At 46.5% G+C, this 16,296-nt stretch overlaps 1 protein-coding gene across 2 annotated transcripts in view; it reads right to left on the bottom strand.

The window, feature by feature from the left end:
- PSMD8 (proteasome 26S subunit, non-ATPase 8) overlaps positions 1 to 16,296 on the bottom strand; it is a 251,293-nt gene that overhangs the window by 213,067 nt on the left and 21,930 nt on the right. For both annotated transcript variants that reach the window (XM_069644355.1, XM_069644356.1), the window contains exons 2-3: positions 5,093 to 5,165; positions 3,716 to 3,818 (exon numbers count right to left, since the gene is read on the bottom strand). In XM_069644355.1, the coding sequence (XP_069500456.1) occupies positions 3,716 to 3,818; positions 5,093 to 5,165 (176 nt within the window). The remainder of the gene's footprint in view (positions 1 to 3,715; positions 3,819 to 5,092; positions 5,166 to 16,296) is intronic.

A 16,296-nucleotide genomic window follows, 5' to 3' on the forward strand; every position in this document is an offset into this window, starting at 1 on the left:
TTTGCTGTTGATTTAATGTAATTTGAACCTTTGGCGACTGTACATAATCAGTGTTGAGATAATACTACCTGTTGGATTAATTTTCCAGTGTATCCAGATAGTCTATAATAACTGAACATGGCTGTCTAAATTTAATTGTGTGCCATACTGTATTAACTGATTGAGAGCCCCTGACCACACTCCTAATTTCCTGAGAAAGCCTTGCCGGTTTATCCACATACCTTGATCGGGGTTTTGGCGAACCACTCATTTCCCTTTTTATCATAACTAGGGTGGCCTCCTAAAATCTGACCACCAGGCCAGATTCTAGAAATCCATCTCAAAAGATCCTGTCATCTTCTCCTTGAGTGGGGGGGGGGGGGTGGGGAGGTGTTCGCTCCTGTGACAGGGTCGTTCTCTGTGGGACGCAGGTTTCTTGCATCCGGCAACTTCTGTCCTTCTGCCTCGGCACCTTTGTTCCTTTCGGCTTCTGCCGGTGCACTTGGTCAGAGATAGGCGTCTCGCTCCTCTGGCATCTCTATGGATTCACTGCTGTACTGCTGGCCTCTAGCCCACCATGCAACATTGGTGGTCCTGCCTCAAAGGTGCCTCGGACCCATGCGGCAGCTACCTCTCGGCACATTCATGGCAGCTTCCTCTCCCTGGTTGCTGCGTTGGTTATGTGTAGTTTTCCACAATGAGAAGCACGGTCCAGTGAACTTTTTAGGCGGGTTCAACAAGCACATTATTAATAGGGAAAGGTGTTAGGGAGTGTCTCTCAAGTTCACCAGTGGTAGCAATGTACAAGACTCTTACTTGGGGGCCACAGGGCTCCAACTCTTAGTATAGGCCTGAACTACACAAGTATGTTGTAGCAATGGGCGAGTAGCCAGGCTTAGTCTGAGTGGGACAGGGGTGTTAGTTGAGTGCAAAGACCGCTGCACACACTTTTAGTCAAGGAAACACTAGACACTGTAGTTATATAAAAACAGGTTTATTATATACACTAGGCAATGTTAAATTCAAAGCAATTCAGGTAAATAAAAACAGTTCACAGAGATAGTTTACACTAGATATTTGCTGTAGCAATACTCATTTCAAACACATTTAGATGATAATCAGGTAATTACAGGAGTAGTTTTAGGTTAGCAATCATACATTAAGCAACAATTACTGAACTAGCATTACTGAAAACTTAACTCTAGGAAAGGCTGATCTTTAGAGGTCCAACCCTATCTGGGAAGGGAGAGTCTCAAAAAGTCAGAAGGGGGCACTGGGGGACCAGTAACCCATGGACAGCAGAACAAAGGAAGGCAGATGCTGTCAAAAGTTGCCAAATGTACAAATGACACTTTTTGTAGTAACAGGTGTTGATTGGAAGGGTTCAGTGTGACAACTTAGGCCACCTGAAGAATTTCAGGCCCTCGGACGGGTGTCCTGGGCATGGGAGAACACGGTTGGGAGCATCCACCCCAAAGCAACTCAAGAAGCTCAGGTGGAGCCAACAGCAACTGACTAGATAATTACCCAGGAGTTAGACAGTATCGTCTGGGATGAAGAGCAAGGTCACCAGCGGGTCCCCAATGTAAGACAACAACAACTTTGGTTCAGGTATCTGGCCTTGGTGGCTGGATGAACTTCTGGTGGGAGCAGACGGTCAGACTCTGTCACAGGGATGAACAGCAGACAATCTTCACAGCACTTGGTTGTGGAGGCCCGACACAGGCTTTGGAGCAGTGACGGTTGTCACTTGGCATACTGGCTTCCTTCTCTCGGAGGGGACTTCTACGATCAGGATAGAGTCTCTGTAGGCTCAGGAAGATTCCACAAGTTTTCACATGTTCTTGAGACTGGTTAGGCCCACCAGTTCAAGGGAGGAAGTCGTCCGGTCTGTCCCTGTTGCTTAGAAGAAAGAGCTGGAGCTGCAGCGGTCACTCAGTCAGCTTGGCAGTCGCTGCAGACATTCTCTTCTTCGGAATAGATCTTCCAGTGGTCGTCTGACTTGAGCATCATGACCCTCACCTTTTATGCACAAACCCAGCCAATCAGCATTCATGTAAAACTTTGGGTGGTGGGTGACCCAATGAGACAGCCAGGCACCCAGTTAGAACTGGATATAAGCAGACATACTTTAGGACAAAGACCAGGGGAGTTTCGGTACACTCCCAGGTTCCTGTCCTCCCAGACACACTGTCACCTCTGGGCGGGCTTCCCAATGGGAGCAAGCCAAAGAAAGGAATGAGCAGGTCTTCCTGCCGTTCCCTCCCCCATAACCCCCCCCCCCCCAACAAACAAAGGCTAACAGAGGAAAGTTCAAGAAAGGGTAAGCCATCGTAAGTTTGCGAAAAAAAGAATACCAGCACCATTTTGGGTCTATGGTGACCCATATGTCCTTTACAGCAGCTGCAACGGAAGCCTGCATGTCACAAGTCAGTAGAAAATAACCACTGCCACCAGCCATTCAGATATGCTGACACCAAGTTACAAGTGAAGTGAGAGGAGGAATATTATCTATTCCCTCAGCCCTACAAGTATAGGTAGGTTAACAAATATCCCCCTATACTGGTAAACGTAATCAAAGGAATATAAAAGAAAATCAAAGAGGGAAGCTCAAGGAGCTTCCAGCAATACTGCACTGAAGGTGCAGTGTGCTGCAATAGGAAAATACAGATGCCATTAAAAGAAGCAGACTCCCTCAAAGTTAGACAAAACGGAATCCCAGAGTCATAGACAACGAATTAGTAAATAAAAAGCTTCCCTCTCACTCCGGAGAGTCTGATAAAAAGCCAATATCCCAGCAAAATGTGCTGGGGGACTCACTAAGTGGGGAAGAATTAAACACAAGATGGAAATTCTCCCCAACAGGTCATCACGATCATCAATACCAGTGTAGGATGAAAACATAGAATTTAAGATTGGGAATCCTTGTCCCCCAAGGGGGAAGTCACTTCCAGTGAGATCCCGCTTGCCCAAACCCCTAGAGGGTTTGGTGTAGCAGGCTCGCCTCCCTAGTCTCAACAGGTGTGGGTTCCCCCTTGGGGAGAAGGGACAAATTCCCTGGATTAGTCACACCACCGCCTGCCTGCCAGTTTTTGTAAAAAATTGTGGCACTGATCCCTTTACCACACAAATGCTGTGCCTGATCAGGCATGCTGCTTTTTCCTTTCACCATGCTGGCGAGAGAACCAATAAATGCCAGGGAGCCTGCACAATTTCCCCACCCCTCAACAGTCCAGTTCCCCCCAGCACCCTGCCCTTTTCCAGCATGCAGTGGAGAGTCGCACAACCCCCTTCCATTTCCCACCCACTTGGCCCCTCTAATCTAACTACACCCTTCAATGCCCTAGTTTCTCCTCACCACATTCCTTGGGCGGTTTGCCAGCCCAGAGGCACCCTGTTCCCTAGCTGCTTCACTGCACCCTCCTCCTCTGGTGGCCACCAGTACATTCTTATTCATGCCACACTGCTCAAATGTACAGGAGATTCCAAGAAAGGGGAATTGTCCAGGACTCATTCTTCAAAAGCAGCTTTAGCTCAAATATTTGCTCTGTAAGCAAGCACTTTCCGTCTATATTACTATTAACTATGAGTGCCCATGTGAGGAATCAGTTTTTAGGAAAAGGTTACTCCTTTATTGACTTAAATCAACAGGGTGGAGGCATTGCATCAAGTGCACAGATAAGCAAATACAACATTTTCAAACATTTCACAAGAACCACAGAACAGAATTACTCACTTGTAGTCAAAATAATAACATTTCAGCTGAGCCATGTATCTTTCAAACGATGGAATGTCCTTCTTCAAGATACTCCATTGTGCGCCAATCTCAAGAATGTCTCCTTTGGGAAATTAAACAAGTATGGTCAATGGCTCAGCTCAGACCCAGAAGAAGTCACTCCCAACTCAGTATCATTTGATAATATCTTATGTTGCAAAAACTAAGCTTTTGATGCAATGTTTATGAAGCAGGATCATTTTAGAATAGGGCACAATGGCTGTTGCTCCGAAGTGGCATCCTACACTATTTATGGAGGCAAGAAATAGTCTTTGAGGGGTGGCAATTAGCAATACCCAAAGGCTCTATATACCCTGTGTTACCATATCTTTGTTAGGCAGGTCACAAAGGAAAGTCTTTATGTTGGTACCCCAGCAAGTAGGGATTGTTACACTTCTTGATTGCCGATAAAAACTGAAACTAACCTAAGAGGGCACTGAAGAGATGGGGAAATGAAATGAAGTGATAAAGACAGACAGTACATTTTACTTGTTCAGAAACCAACATCCCATTCCCAGTGTCATGGTATCAGAAAAGAAAAATACTTAGATTTTGTAAAGTGTAATGTTTTACATCCTTCCTCCAAGAGCAGTATAGAAAAATTAAAGCACACTCATCAAAAGCGCTCAGATCGCCATGATCCAACTGCATTCCACAAGCCCATCAATGACTTGGGCCAGAAAGGTAATACAGTGGACTGGAACTGATATTTCAAACCTGTGGGGTCCATCAAGCCAGAACAACTAGGACTGAACCCTTCAGGGTTGGGAGGATCATGGGAATATTCCAACATCAGCAGACTGCTCGTAAATTAGTTTCACATTCAAACTAATTTCAAACCTCAATCTGCATTATGTGACCCTCAAGACAGAGAACCTGTTTTTAACTGAAATGCAGCAATTTCCAGACGAAATTAGAAATATCATGTTCCCAAAGCCACGGGCTCCTATTAAGCCATTCCACGTCACCCACATCACATTTTCATCGACCATTACGTCTTGCACAATCTTGATCCATGCACAACATTTTTTTCTTTAGTCTGCCATTGAAACCTAAAGTATGGGGGGGGGCGGGGGCAGAATAACCGAGCACCTCTATGCACAGCAAACTGGTTTCAGTGTCTGAAATATCCACCATGCAAGATGTCCTCGGTTCACTTTTTTCCTCATTAAGCCAAAAGTAATTTGTTCCAGATAGATAATATTCACTTTGTATTGTCAATGAAATCTAGAGGTGTCAGATAATAGGAAGACTGGTTCAATGTTGCAGAACGGTCACAAAACGGAGACAAGCTTTAAAACTAAAATAATGGCATAGTTTAAAATAATAGACACTTACTAGCCAGTATGAGTTGCTGCTTCGTCAGCTTGGTTCCAGTGGTGGGTAAGAAATTGAGCTCCAAAAGAGCTAGCTGAAAGCACCAAAACAAGACAGAGAAATCATTGTATTTTTTTTAACCTACATACTACTACTCCCATACACTACTAACAACATTTTTTACAACTAAACGTTTCACTTCATAAAAAAGTGAAGGAAAAAAAAAAGCGAATATGACACACATTTGCATGCAATTTAATAATGGAGTGGTTCCTCCCCACAGCCTGAGAAGATGGCTTAGACACCCCAAAATCAGTTTAGCTTACATGAGAATTGTGTTGAGCTCCAGAACTATGTGGTGCTGACAAACAGTTTAATAAAATCCCAAAACACAACTTGACAAGTGATTTTAGGACCGGCAGAGACACCTTAAATAAACCTGGTGAGAAAAAGGTCTGAAGAGAGGAAAATAAAATACAAAAAAAAAAAATACACTAAATAAACCTCATCTCGGACAAGCCTAGGTCTGCTCCTTTAATCAGCAGTGTGCCGCAGCAATTTCGTTCAAAGTCACACTATGCAACAGCTCTCACCACTTACATTCATGTTCCCCATCCCAAGACTCCAATTTGCTTACCATTACAGCAGTCTACCAACTTTCCAGAAAAGCAGGCTTCCCCAGCCATTACATTCGAAAAAACCTCCCAGGTTCCATCTTTCTAATGAGTTCTGGCTGAAATAATATTGCTAAAATAATGCCAAAGTGTGAGAATTCCGTACTTGTGTCGTAGCTTCAAGTAAATCCTAGTTGTGTCAATGCACTTGTCAATTCGTTCATACCCCCACCTCTGGTACATCCTCTACATACCACAGGTCAATGCCACAAAGTCCACATTCACAGAAGTTGTTGGCTGTAAAACTGTGTAATGCATTCACATACCAAGGTAGAGCAGTTTAACAGCCTCTGCATAATGTACTTCAAGACATCTTACCAAAGCTTGATTGTGCCACAAACTATATTCAAAACAAAAGACAAATCACACACAGACACCAACCACATCACTGCTGCAGCATTTGCTACCTCCTGGCACTTCCATTTCTGTATGCCTCAGTTTGCCCTTCATCCCTGCACCCATGACAGATGGGTACAGCATGGAAGTGCTGTGGATGCCGTATTTATACCAACATACTAAAATGAAAGTTACTTCTCCCACCACAGCACTGCAAGCAGGCAGCCCCGTCTAAGGCATGTACCCTGACAGTGCAGCAATCTCACCCCGGAGCAGGACGATTTGGCGCGGCCAGTTCGGCGCGGCCAGTTCGCCACGGGGATGTTCAGGCGCCAGGATGTTTTTGCGCGGGAGGAGAGCTCGCCCCAATGCTCCTTGGGCACCGTTTAGATCGCCATAACGATGGAACAGACTACAAGTCCCAGAATGAAAAGGGCGACCCTGGGAATGCAGCAAGGGAGTGGGAGTGTATTCCCCCGTGCCAGAAGCAACTCCATATTCATTAAACCACGAGTGAGGGTTGCCTTAATAGAAGATTATAACATGAAAACACGAACTATGCACTGAATCCTTATAGGGACTCCAGAAACGACACATGGAGATGTAAACCTAAATACATTTGTAAAGCATTCTTAACCGGAGTGCATTAAGGCGCTACTTATATTACATGATTTTCCCAGGATCGTATCCTTTGCTTAGGGATTACCCCCCAGCCACCCTACCCCGCCCCCCCCCTGGCGACTCAGGCAGTACAAATGCAGAGACATCACCGCTGGCACTCTTATAGCCCCGATCCTCCGGTAAGCGCAGAGAGGAGAGGAAGTGCTATGCCATTTCACTAGCTCACTAATTCAAACAGCCCCACATTTCTCCTGGTTCTGTGACGTTGTGAGGGTGCCCTGTAGCAGCCTTCCACACTACACATGCAGAGGGACTCACGGAGCGGATACCCCAGAAGCGCCCAGAGTAGATTCAGCCCTATGTGCGGTCAGTCATTCACACAGCCCCGCTGCCCCCAGCCCTGGTACTCACATAGATCCAGGGTCCCTTGGATCCATTGATCTAACATAGATCCAGGGGACCCTTAACAGAGAGCAGCAGATCAGGAACGCCTCACAGAACCCCCCCCATGATGTGGGCAGGTCAGTGGGGTGCCAGTCCCAGGGGTGCTGTCACGGTCACACGAGGTCTAGTCAGCATTGCCCTTGGCATTCAGAGTCCTCCCATGCAGGGAATTGTGGACCGAGCAGCCACTCCCCCATCTGTGCTCACTCTGCGCACTGCCCCCCCCCCCTCTGTGCAGCTGGAGACTCTTGTCACAAGCTGTGTGATCCTGGTGCACTTCCCGCTGTGCCTCAAGCAGCGCACCGCTGGGGCAGGGTGGGGGGCTGGCAGGGTTGGGGGCTGGTATGCTGGCTCTCGCAGCAGTTGCTCAGGTAGGCTCTGCTCCGGTCCCACACCCACAATTTTTTTCAAATGCAACACGTTAACATTACCTGCCAACGTGATGCATTTGAAAAGCAGACAAAAGCAGAGCCCAAAGTGGTCAAGCACTGCATAAACCTGCTACCTAATTCTGCCATACCACAACATCAAAATAAGCACTTCCATAAACACTTTTCACCAAGATTTGCAAGCACATACACATCAGCTCTGCATCCACAGACCCACCTCATGTCCCTCCTTGCGAAATCTCCACACCATAAAAATAATTATTCTTTTGAATTTGGCGTGAGGGAGTTTAGACGTGGCTGCAAGGTCAGTCACGTCCAAACGTCCCTCGCGCCAAATCGACGGCGCCAGAAAGGCTTATGCGCCAAAATGGGCGCGCCGAACTGACCGCCGCGCCAAAGCAGTTGCGGCAAACCGGCCCGCGGCGAAACAGCAGCGCCAAAATGAGATGTACCGACCTCACCCACATCAGCCTCAAGCCCATCAGCACCCACAACACAGAGGTTGATGCTCGCCAATGTCTGCTCAGCGATCACCTATGCAGCGGACATTGCCATCATCATCACTACACACGACCTTGACGCCATCATCGCTGAGACCTGGCTGACACCCACCCACATCCAAGACATCCTTGTTCCACGTTGGCTACAGCATCCAACACAGGCGGAGACCTCAGGTCATACACAAGACCTTGAGGCCCTGCACCAAACTGGGCATCGACAACATTGGCTCCTTCGAAGTCCTCTCCTGCCACTTTCCGCTTTCCCAGATGACACATTCACATACCATCTCATCTACAGATCACCCAAACCCAACACTGCCTTCATCAGAGACTTCAACGACCTGGTCACCACCATGTCCCTCACACACACCAACATCTTCCTAGGCGATTTTCAACCTCTCATGCAACAAGGTCACCAAACCGATGAAGGAAACTCTTCTCTGCCTTCTCGAAACCCTCAGTCTCATGCAGCACATGAAAGATCCAACACACGAGAAAAGTAACATCCTCGACCCAATTGCCACTGCACTGCCTTCTCTCCACTACAGCTCTCCTCTCCCGCTTGACTGGTCTGACCAGTTGGCTGTGCCTTTTAACATCCAGCACACCACCCCAGTCAAGCACTCTCAGCAGAAACCTATCAGACAAGCCTTCAGGTCCTGAAAGAACTTAACACCATGGCAACCTCCACATCACATGGACCGAGAACCCCCAACCGAACTGTGACTCTGCTGGAAGCACTCACCGCTTACTCTCAGCCTCCTTCAACCGACACACGCAGTGCTCCAGATAAGATTAACGTGGGAGTAAAATTATATTTTGGGGAATACAAATGATAGTCCCAGAAGGGACTATTTTATAAGCAAGTAAAAATATGTTTCAACTATAAAACAGAAATGCTTTGTAATAAATATTTCTTTGCACAGCGCTATTCATACACATTCCAAGTTACACCGACAACTAATCAGCACGGCCACCATAGCAGAAGCAGACAAAAGCAGAGCCCTCTTCAAAGTGGTCAAGCACTGCATAAACCTGCTACCCAATTCTGCCATAGCACAACATCAAAATAAGCACTTCCACAAACACTTTTCAGCAAGATTTGCAAGCACATACACACCAGCTCTGCATCCACAGACCCACCTCATGTCCCTCCTTGCGAAATCTCCACACCATAGACAATATTCAAGACACTCTCTACAGAGGAACTCTGGCTGCTCTCAACACCACATTGTATACGGACATCCTCACAGCACCCATCCTCAAGCATCCTCTGTGCATATGGTCTCCTTCCCTACCTGGAAATCTTCAACAGCTCCCAAACTCGAGGTACATTCCTATCGACCTTAAAGACAGGACAAATACTCCCTCAAAAGAAACCCCCTCTGGATCCCAACAACCTAGGTAACCATCGCCCCATCACCCATCTTCCCTTTCTAGGTAAGATCATTAAGAAAGCAGTAGCCGTTCAACTGCAGTAACACATTGACACCAACAATGTTCTCCAAACCTACCAATCCGGATTCAGACCGAAAAACAGCACAGACAGGGCAACCATACAGGTGGTCAACGACACCCTCAAAATCCTTAACAGCCACCCCAGCCTTGTGGTTCTACTCAACCTCTCTGCCACATTTGACACGGTAGACCACAAGGTGCTCACGGGCAACCTACATAGGTGCATGGGAGGCATTGGGGGGGGGGTGGTCGGGGGGGGCAGATCAGCTGCCTTGTCCTATGCTGGTTCCAGTCCTACCTCGCCAACCACCAGCAGTTTGTTCAGATGGACTCCATACTAGACCTCCAATGCTACCCATCACCTGTGGAGTCCCAGAGGGTTCCATCCTCTCCCCTATGATCTTCAATCTGTACATGGAGCCGCTGGGAGAACTCTAGCCAAACACAACATCCACCAATACGCCGACACCACACAGCTATACCTCAAGATCGACTCCATCAAGGGCATCCACAGGCTCAAAACCTGCTCCTCACTGATCCAGTCTTAGATGTTCAGTACATACTTGAAGCTTAACCTTTCCAAGACTGAATTCATACCCAGAGGGCTTCACACCCAAGCACACCACATGTGCCAAGTCCATCGGGTTCCACATCGACACACACCTCTCCTTCAAGACACATGGCTACGGAAATTCAGACAGCTTTGCATCAGCTCTCCCGCCTAAGGAAAGTCAAGCCCTTCCTCCCTCTGGACAACTTTAGATCCACCATTCAAGCACTGGTACATGAGGGCAATGCCCTCCTCGAAGGCTGGCCATTTTCCTCCCTTGTGCCCCTGAGAAGTGTCCTACAAGCAGCTGCCCGCCTCATCAAGGGTCTACGCAGATGAGACCACATCACCCCGGCCCTCATCTACCTTCAATGGCTCCCAATGCACGCATAAATCACCTTCAAGTCTTGCTGCATCATCTATAAGGCAGTCGCCCTCAAATCACCAGGATACCACACAGAAACACAGCATCTCCAGCAGACAGCGCATCACCAGAAGCCAGGACAGGTGCAGGCATGAAATCCGTTGCTGCAAAAAAGGAAAAGACCAGAAAACAAGCCTTCTCTGCCTACGCCACAAGACTATGGAAACTGATCCCCATCAGCAGACTCTCCACAAACTTCAACAATTCAGAAAAGAACTCTAGACCCACCTCTTCAAGGAGTCTCTCCTCATCAACACCTATGCCATCACATCGCCCCCTCTGACCTTCCCCGGACCACTGATCGATGCCGTTCGACCCTCTCCTCCCTGCCACCCTGTTCAGCTGTACCCCTCCTCTGTATCCCAACAGCTGCAGTATCAGTATGTGTGTTCTGCGGTTCCCTCTGAAAACCGCTCTGTTATGCACCTGCACTGCTGTCTACATCTGTAAAATCACTGTTGCTTCTCGAAGCTTGGTCCACACTCAAATACAATAATGGACTACTCCAGAGCCAGTCCATTGCCTTTTTTTCAGGACAAAGTCACAGTCAGAAAACCCTGCTACCATAACACAAGTTATGTCATCGATACAATGAATCAACAAACCAATCGGCCGACCAGAAAGTCTGATTACTTACCTAGAAGCCCTCTTGTTAGGCAAGAGTTGATGTAGTAACCCTGTCGGAGACTACACAACACTTGTCCTCTTGGAAATGGGCAACCCACCTTTTGGAGCAGCCAGGCTCATCTCAAGAGGGGTAAATAGGAGATGTAGCAATTAACTTCGCAAATACAGGTAGCCAAGGAACACTACATTCAAGGATGTAGTTATAAAATAGTTTAATTTAACCTCAGTTTTTAAATAAAGCATTCTTTACCTATGGAATCGCTTGATAGCTGGTGAAACCACAAGATGGACGATAGCGTTGGTAAGCCAAATTGATGCAATATTTCGACAAATCAAAGAGGAACATCTGTCTACCTAAATGACATCTGGAAACAAACAAATGACTGGTATCAAGAGGCGACTCTGTACCCAGGAAACTTCTGAAATGGCACAATAGTAAGAAGAAGTTTGAAACTACAGAAATCGACCCTTTTGATAAATGTTCTTAGGCTAACTCCTAAGAAAAACAGTAAAAAAAATAAAATAAAAATAAAGCATTCTTTAAAGAGGGCAATATAGGTAACAATCAAATATACTTTAAAATACTTTTCTAGAATCAACACAAAGCTAGTAGATCCTCTTTAGAGATGCTTTTTTAAAAATGTATTTATTTATTTTTTTAAAAACACTTCCTACACCCCGAGGTGACACCAACTAGGACAGTAATGGCATTTATATATCACTAGTACACTTTTTAGATTCTGATGTTTGTAGAAAGGAAAGGTTAAAGGCAGGAAAAAAAGGTTAACAGGTTCTCAGGGCATGGGTGTATACTGAATCTTTCAATGAAGGCTAGACAAGACCTTTCCCAGCAATAATAGTTCAAAAACAAGATATCACCTCTGAAGGACAGAAAATGTCAAAGTCAAATGGACTAGAGGAGTCTGCAGGGAGCCAGGATAGCCGGAGCGGAGGCACTTCTTAGATAATAAAAGTCTTGACAAAGTTAGGGTTTCTGAAGACCAATCACTGTAGGGTCAAAAGCACTTACACTTGTGGAGGTTCGTGCTGAAACCAACTCTAGCAAAGTAGCTACTGTAAGTCTCAACTGGGAAGACCAAAGCAAATGACACAGAGGCAAGTACCCCTGGTCCAGCTGGCTTCTGTCTGTTTGTAGCGATGCAGAGCCTGGGTTCCTGAGCCTCAGTCGTGGGGACAAGAGGAAAGACGTATGGAGGACTCCTGCAGCAGCTATGGGTTCTTTTCAGATCAGCAGCACTTCGCGGTTTCAGCGGATGGTAAACAGCACCACTGTGGATCTTCCTGCACTCTGGTGAGGGGAATCAAGCTCGGATCGTCCTGCTTCTGGAATTTCCTTCGGAGATTCCTGGAGCTTATGGCCAAATTGCAGACATTGCACTCGACTATGGCTTTCTCGGCACTCGGTTCCTGGACCAGTAAAGAAGTACAGCCAGTCAGAGAAGATGGACCAGTGGAGTTCGTCTTGGTGTTGGTTGGTCCCACTAACCCAAGGGAAGAAGTCACCCCTTACGGAGCTTCTCTTGTCGATCAGAAAAAGGAGTTTCAGCACAGCAGCAGGGCTTCACAGGACAATTCAAAGGTCCAGGAGGATGCAGCAAGCTTCGTTCTCAGTTTCTTTGCCAGTTGTTCTTACCAGTGGTCTACTACCTCTAGTCCCAAAACCCTCGACTTTTAAGTAGTTTTCTCCCATTCATGCACAGCCTAGGCTGTCACTCAAACAGCAGGGCCAGCCAGCCAGCCAATCATGACTGGGTGCATTCAGGCATTCCTAAAGACAAAGGAGAGGGGAGTTTCAGGAACCTCACTCACTTTCTGCCCTTCCAGACAAACTGGAGCCAGCGGTGGGGTTCAGTACCGAAGCCCGTCAAATGAACAACGGGCTCAAACCTGGCTTGGCACGCAGTGTAAAACCCAAGAAAGACCTCACAAACAGAAAATGGTGACAAAAGAAGAACAGGGCGATTTTGACAAAATGGTCACCCATGGGTGCTATAGTGCAGCTGAGGATTCAGCCTGCGGTACAAAAGCACAATGGTAGGAAAATGTAACCACTGCCACCATCCATTTAAAAGTAGTGAATGTAGTAATGTCTTCAAAGTGGGAGGAATTCGGCACTAAAATGAAAATTCTCCCCAACACCTCTGACCGGACCTCCAGAAACACCTTTACACATGGGGTAAGCACACATCAAACCTTTCGTCACAAAGCACCATCCAACATTCACTGGAACCAAGAGGACAACCCCAGTCAAAAGAACCACCTTCTCGGCCTCTGAAGTCGACTGCACTCAGCGAAAACACAGAATCCTAGCGCCTAGGAGGAGAAATACCATACATAAAATACAGGAAGGGTTGGGAGCAGCAAGAGAAACTGGACCCGATAACGTACTCCTCAACACCCAGACCATAGCAAAATATTGCACATACATTGATTCTAATGATCATAGACACTTTGCTTAGAGGGGGGATTGCTTTACGGTTATACATCAGGCCATCACCACCCAGAACATACAAACAGAATTGCAAGAGAAGACGTTTTTGCCAGTGGTACTGTTAGGGAGAATTCTCAGAAATGTGCGAATTTCTCTCTACCTTAGAGACCCCCAGCACTTTTGCTGGACTTTACACCTTTTTAATTTTTAACCTGGAGAGAGCGAGACCCTTCCCCCCCCCCCCTCTCGTGTTTTTTTCTTTGATTTGAACTGTTTCTTTTGGTTATGGAATCTGACAAACTCCATATGCATTATCTTTTTTACATTGTGACACATAGCACCTTCAGTGCAGTGCAGTGACACAGGGAAGTCTTTCAGATTTCCCAAAGGTTTACAAACCTTCTCTTGGATAAACTAATGTTTCCAAGAGAAGTGAAGTGAAATTGACTTTACCTTTCTAGACCCAGCACACACTATCTTACAATAGGGTGGTGGAGGGGTTATCCTCTTTGTCTAGTTTCTCATGTAACATTTTTGTTACCCTTTCTATAATTAAAAGTAAGCCACTGCCACCAGCCTTTAACTACCATTGTGTGTTTTTTCCGCGGACTGCGTTCGCAGCTGCAGTAAAGCACCCATGTGTGCCCATTTTGTCAAAATGGTCTGGTCTTTTTTCACCATTTCTTGTTGGAAAGGTCCTTCCTGATATTTACTCTGTGCGCCAAATCAGGTTTGGTCTTTGGCGGGATTCACGAGTAAAGCCCGCCTCCGACTCCAGTATGTCTGGCAGAGGCAAGCAGTGAGGGAGGTGCCCGAAACTCTTTGTGCTTAATCCCCCTGGATACAGGAGTACACCCAAATGTGATCGGCCGGCTGGCTGTCCGGCAAGGACAGCCACCCTGCTGTGTGACTGACAGCTAGGCTGGAATGAATGGGAGAAAACTGAATAAAAACAAAAATTAAAAAAATTAAAATTAAAAAAAGTGAGGCTTTTTAACTTGGAAGGCAGAGTCGAAGTCGACCACTGGACAAAGGAATCCCAAGAAGAACTTCGAAGAGACTCCTGCTGCAAATCCTGAACCATTGGTTTGCCCGGTGAAGCCCTTCTGCTGTGCTGAAGCTCCGAATTCGGCTCGACTAGAGAAGCCCTGCAAGGACGACTTCTCCCCTTGAGTTGGTGGGAATCAATCAACTGCAAAGTGAACTCGTTTGGACATCCTCTCGAAGCTGGCTCTACTTCCACTGCTGCTGGAATTGTAGTGCCAGGGTGAGGAACACCAAATCGAGTGGATCCCTTTTAAGTTGGACCCGAGCGCTAGGAAGATCCTCTGGACTTCCCTGATGCAGGACTGACCAAGCCTGAGCCACCTCAACAGAGTGCTGGATGCCAGAAGCAAGGAAAGTCTGAAGTGCTATCCGAGAACCGCTGTGTTGCTAGTTGTTGTGCGGCGTTTCAGTGCCACTGAATTGAAGTCTGCCTGTTCCGTTGCAGGAGTCCCCAGACGTCCTCCCTCTTGTCCCTACGACTGAGGCCCACAAACAAAAGGATCAGCAGAGCCATAGAGGAACAGAAGCCAGCTGGAACCATCTCTTCAAACCAAAGGTACTGTACAGTCTAAGAGAACTTACCTCTTGTCTCGTAACCTTACTTGTTGACAGTTGAGACTAGGCTTGGTTGCTCCTGTAGAGTTGCTTGCCTCTTCTGCACCTCCCATGCCTCCCAACTTGTGGCCCTACTTGATTCTACTTTTTCTACAAAGACTTCTAAAACATTGTGCAAGACTTTTACTTACCTGCAAGAAGTGCTTCAGCTTACCTAAACTTTTGCCCAATTGACATTGGCTGGCCTGGCTCCCTGAATGACAGTTCTCTCCTCCGATACTGTGCATTACCTTCCTTCCAGGAAAGGGTTAATTTGCTTTGCATTGGGGTGGTTCCAAAGTACTTACCCGTTTCAGAATATTTGTATGATCTCGTTTTATTCTTCGACACCAACTTCAGCATTGCTCTAAATGTACAAGTGATATATTAATGGCCACAGTGTCCTAACTATTTAAGTCACCTGAAGGTGTAGGAAGTGTCTTGTGTGCCATCCCTAATGGGTACTTGCTTAGAGAAACTAAGTGTGTGTGTATTTTGGAGTGTATTTGTGCGTTACCATTATATTGCCCCTTCTGAAGAAGGCGTATTCAAACCGACTGTTAAATAAATGTATAATTGCTTAATCCAGAAACTGTGTGTGTAAGAGTTTATATGAATACTTGTCACTGTGAATCTCTGTAACTCCCCTACAGCTCACATTGACCCCCTCGAGATAAGCCTGACTGCTCAACACGCTACCAACCCGTTTAGTACAGACGTATACCAAAGGTTGGGTTCCTATTGTGAAGAGGTCAAGGTTGGTGTAGTGCACCCAAAGGGTACTGCTCCAAATCTTGCCTAACAGGTACACAGACTAGCGAAATTAAAATATCACAGTCAACATTCTACACTGCAAATCGCTTTGTTACACCACTCACAAGGAGCTTTTATCTACATAGCCTTTTCACACAAACTCTCAGCCCCACATGCCCTGGCAGATGGAATTGCAAGCCTCTCTATGTGCATGAAATAATTGTGGATGGAAATGACAGAAAACAGTGCAACTAGCGAAAGCCAATAGACTTGAATGGAAACCTTTATATATAAACAAATAAAAATAAATAAAAAGTGAATGCCCATCCCACTGATATTGCCTGGCAGTGGTGTGG

This window comes from Ambystoma mexicanum, chromosome 2p, assembly GCF_040938575.1.
Source record: "Ambystoma mexicanum isolate Mex_15411 chromosome 2p, UKY_AmexF1_1, whole genome shotgun sequence".
Taxonomy (NCBI): Eukaryota; Metazoa; Chordata; class Amphibia; order Caudata; family Ambystomatidae; genus Ambystoma; species Ambystoma mexicanum.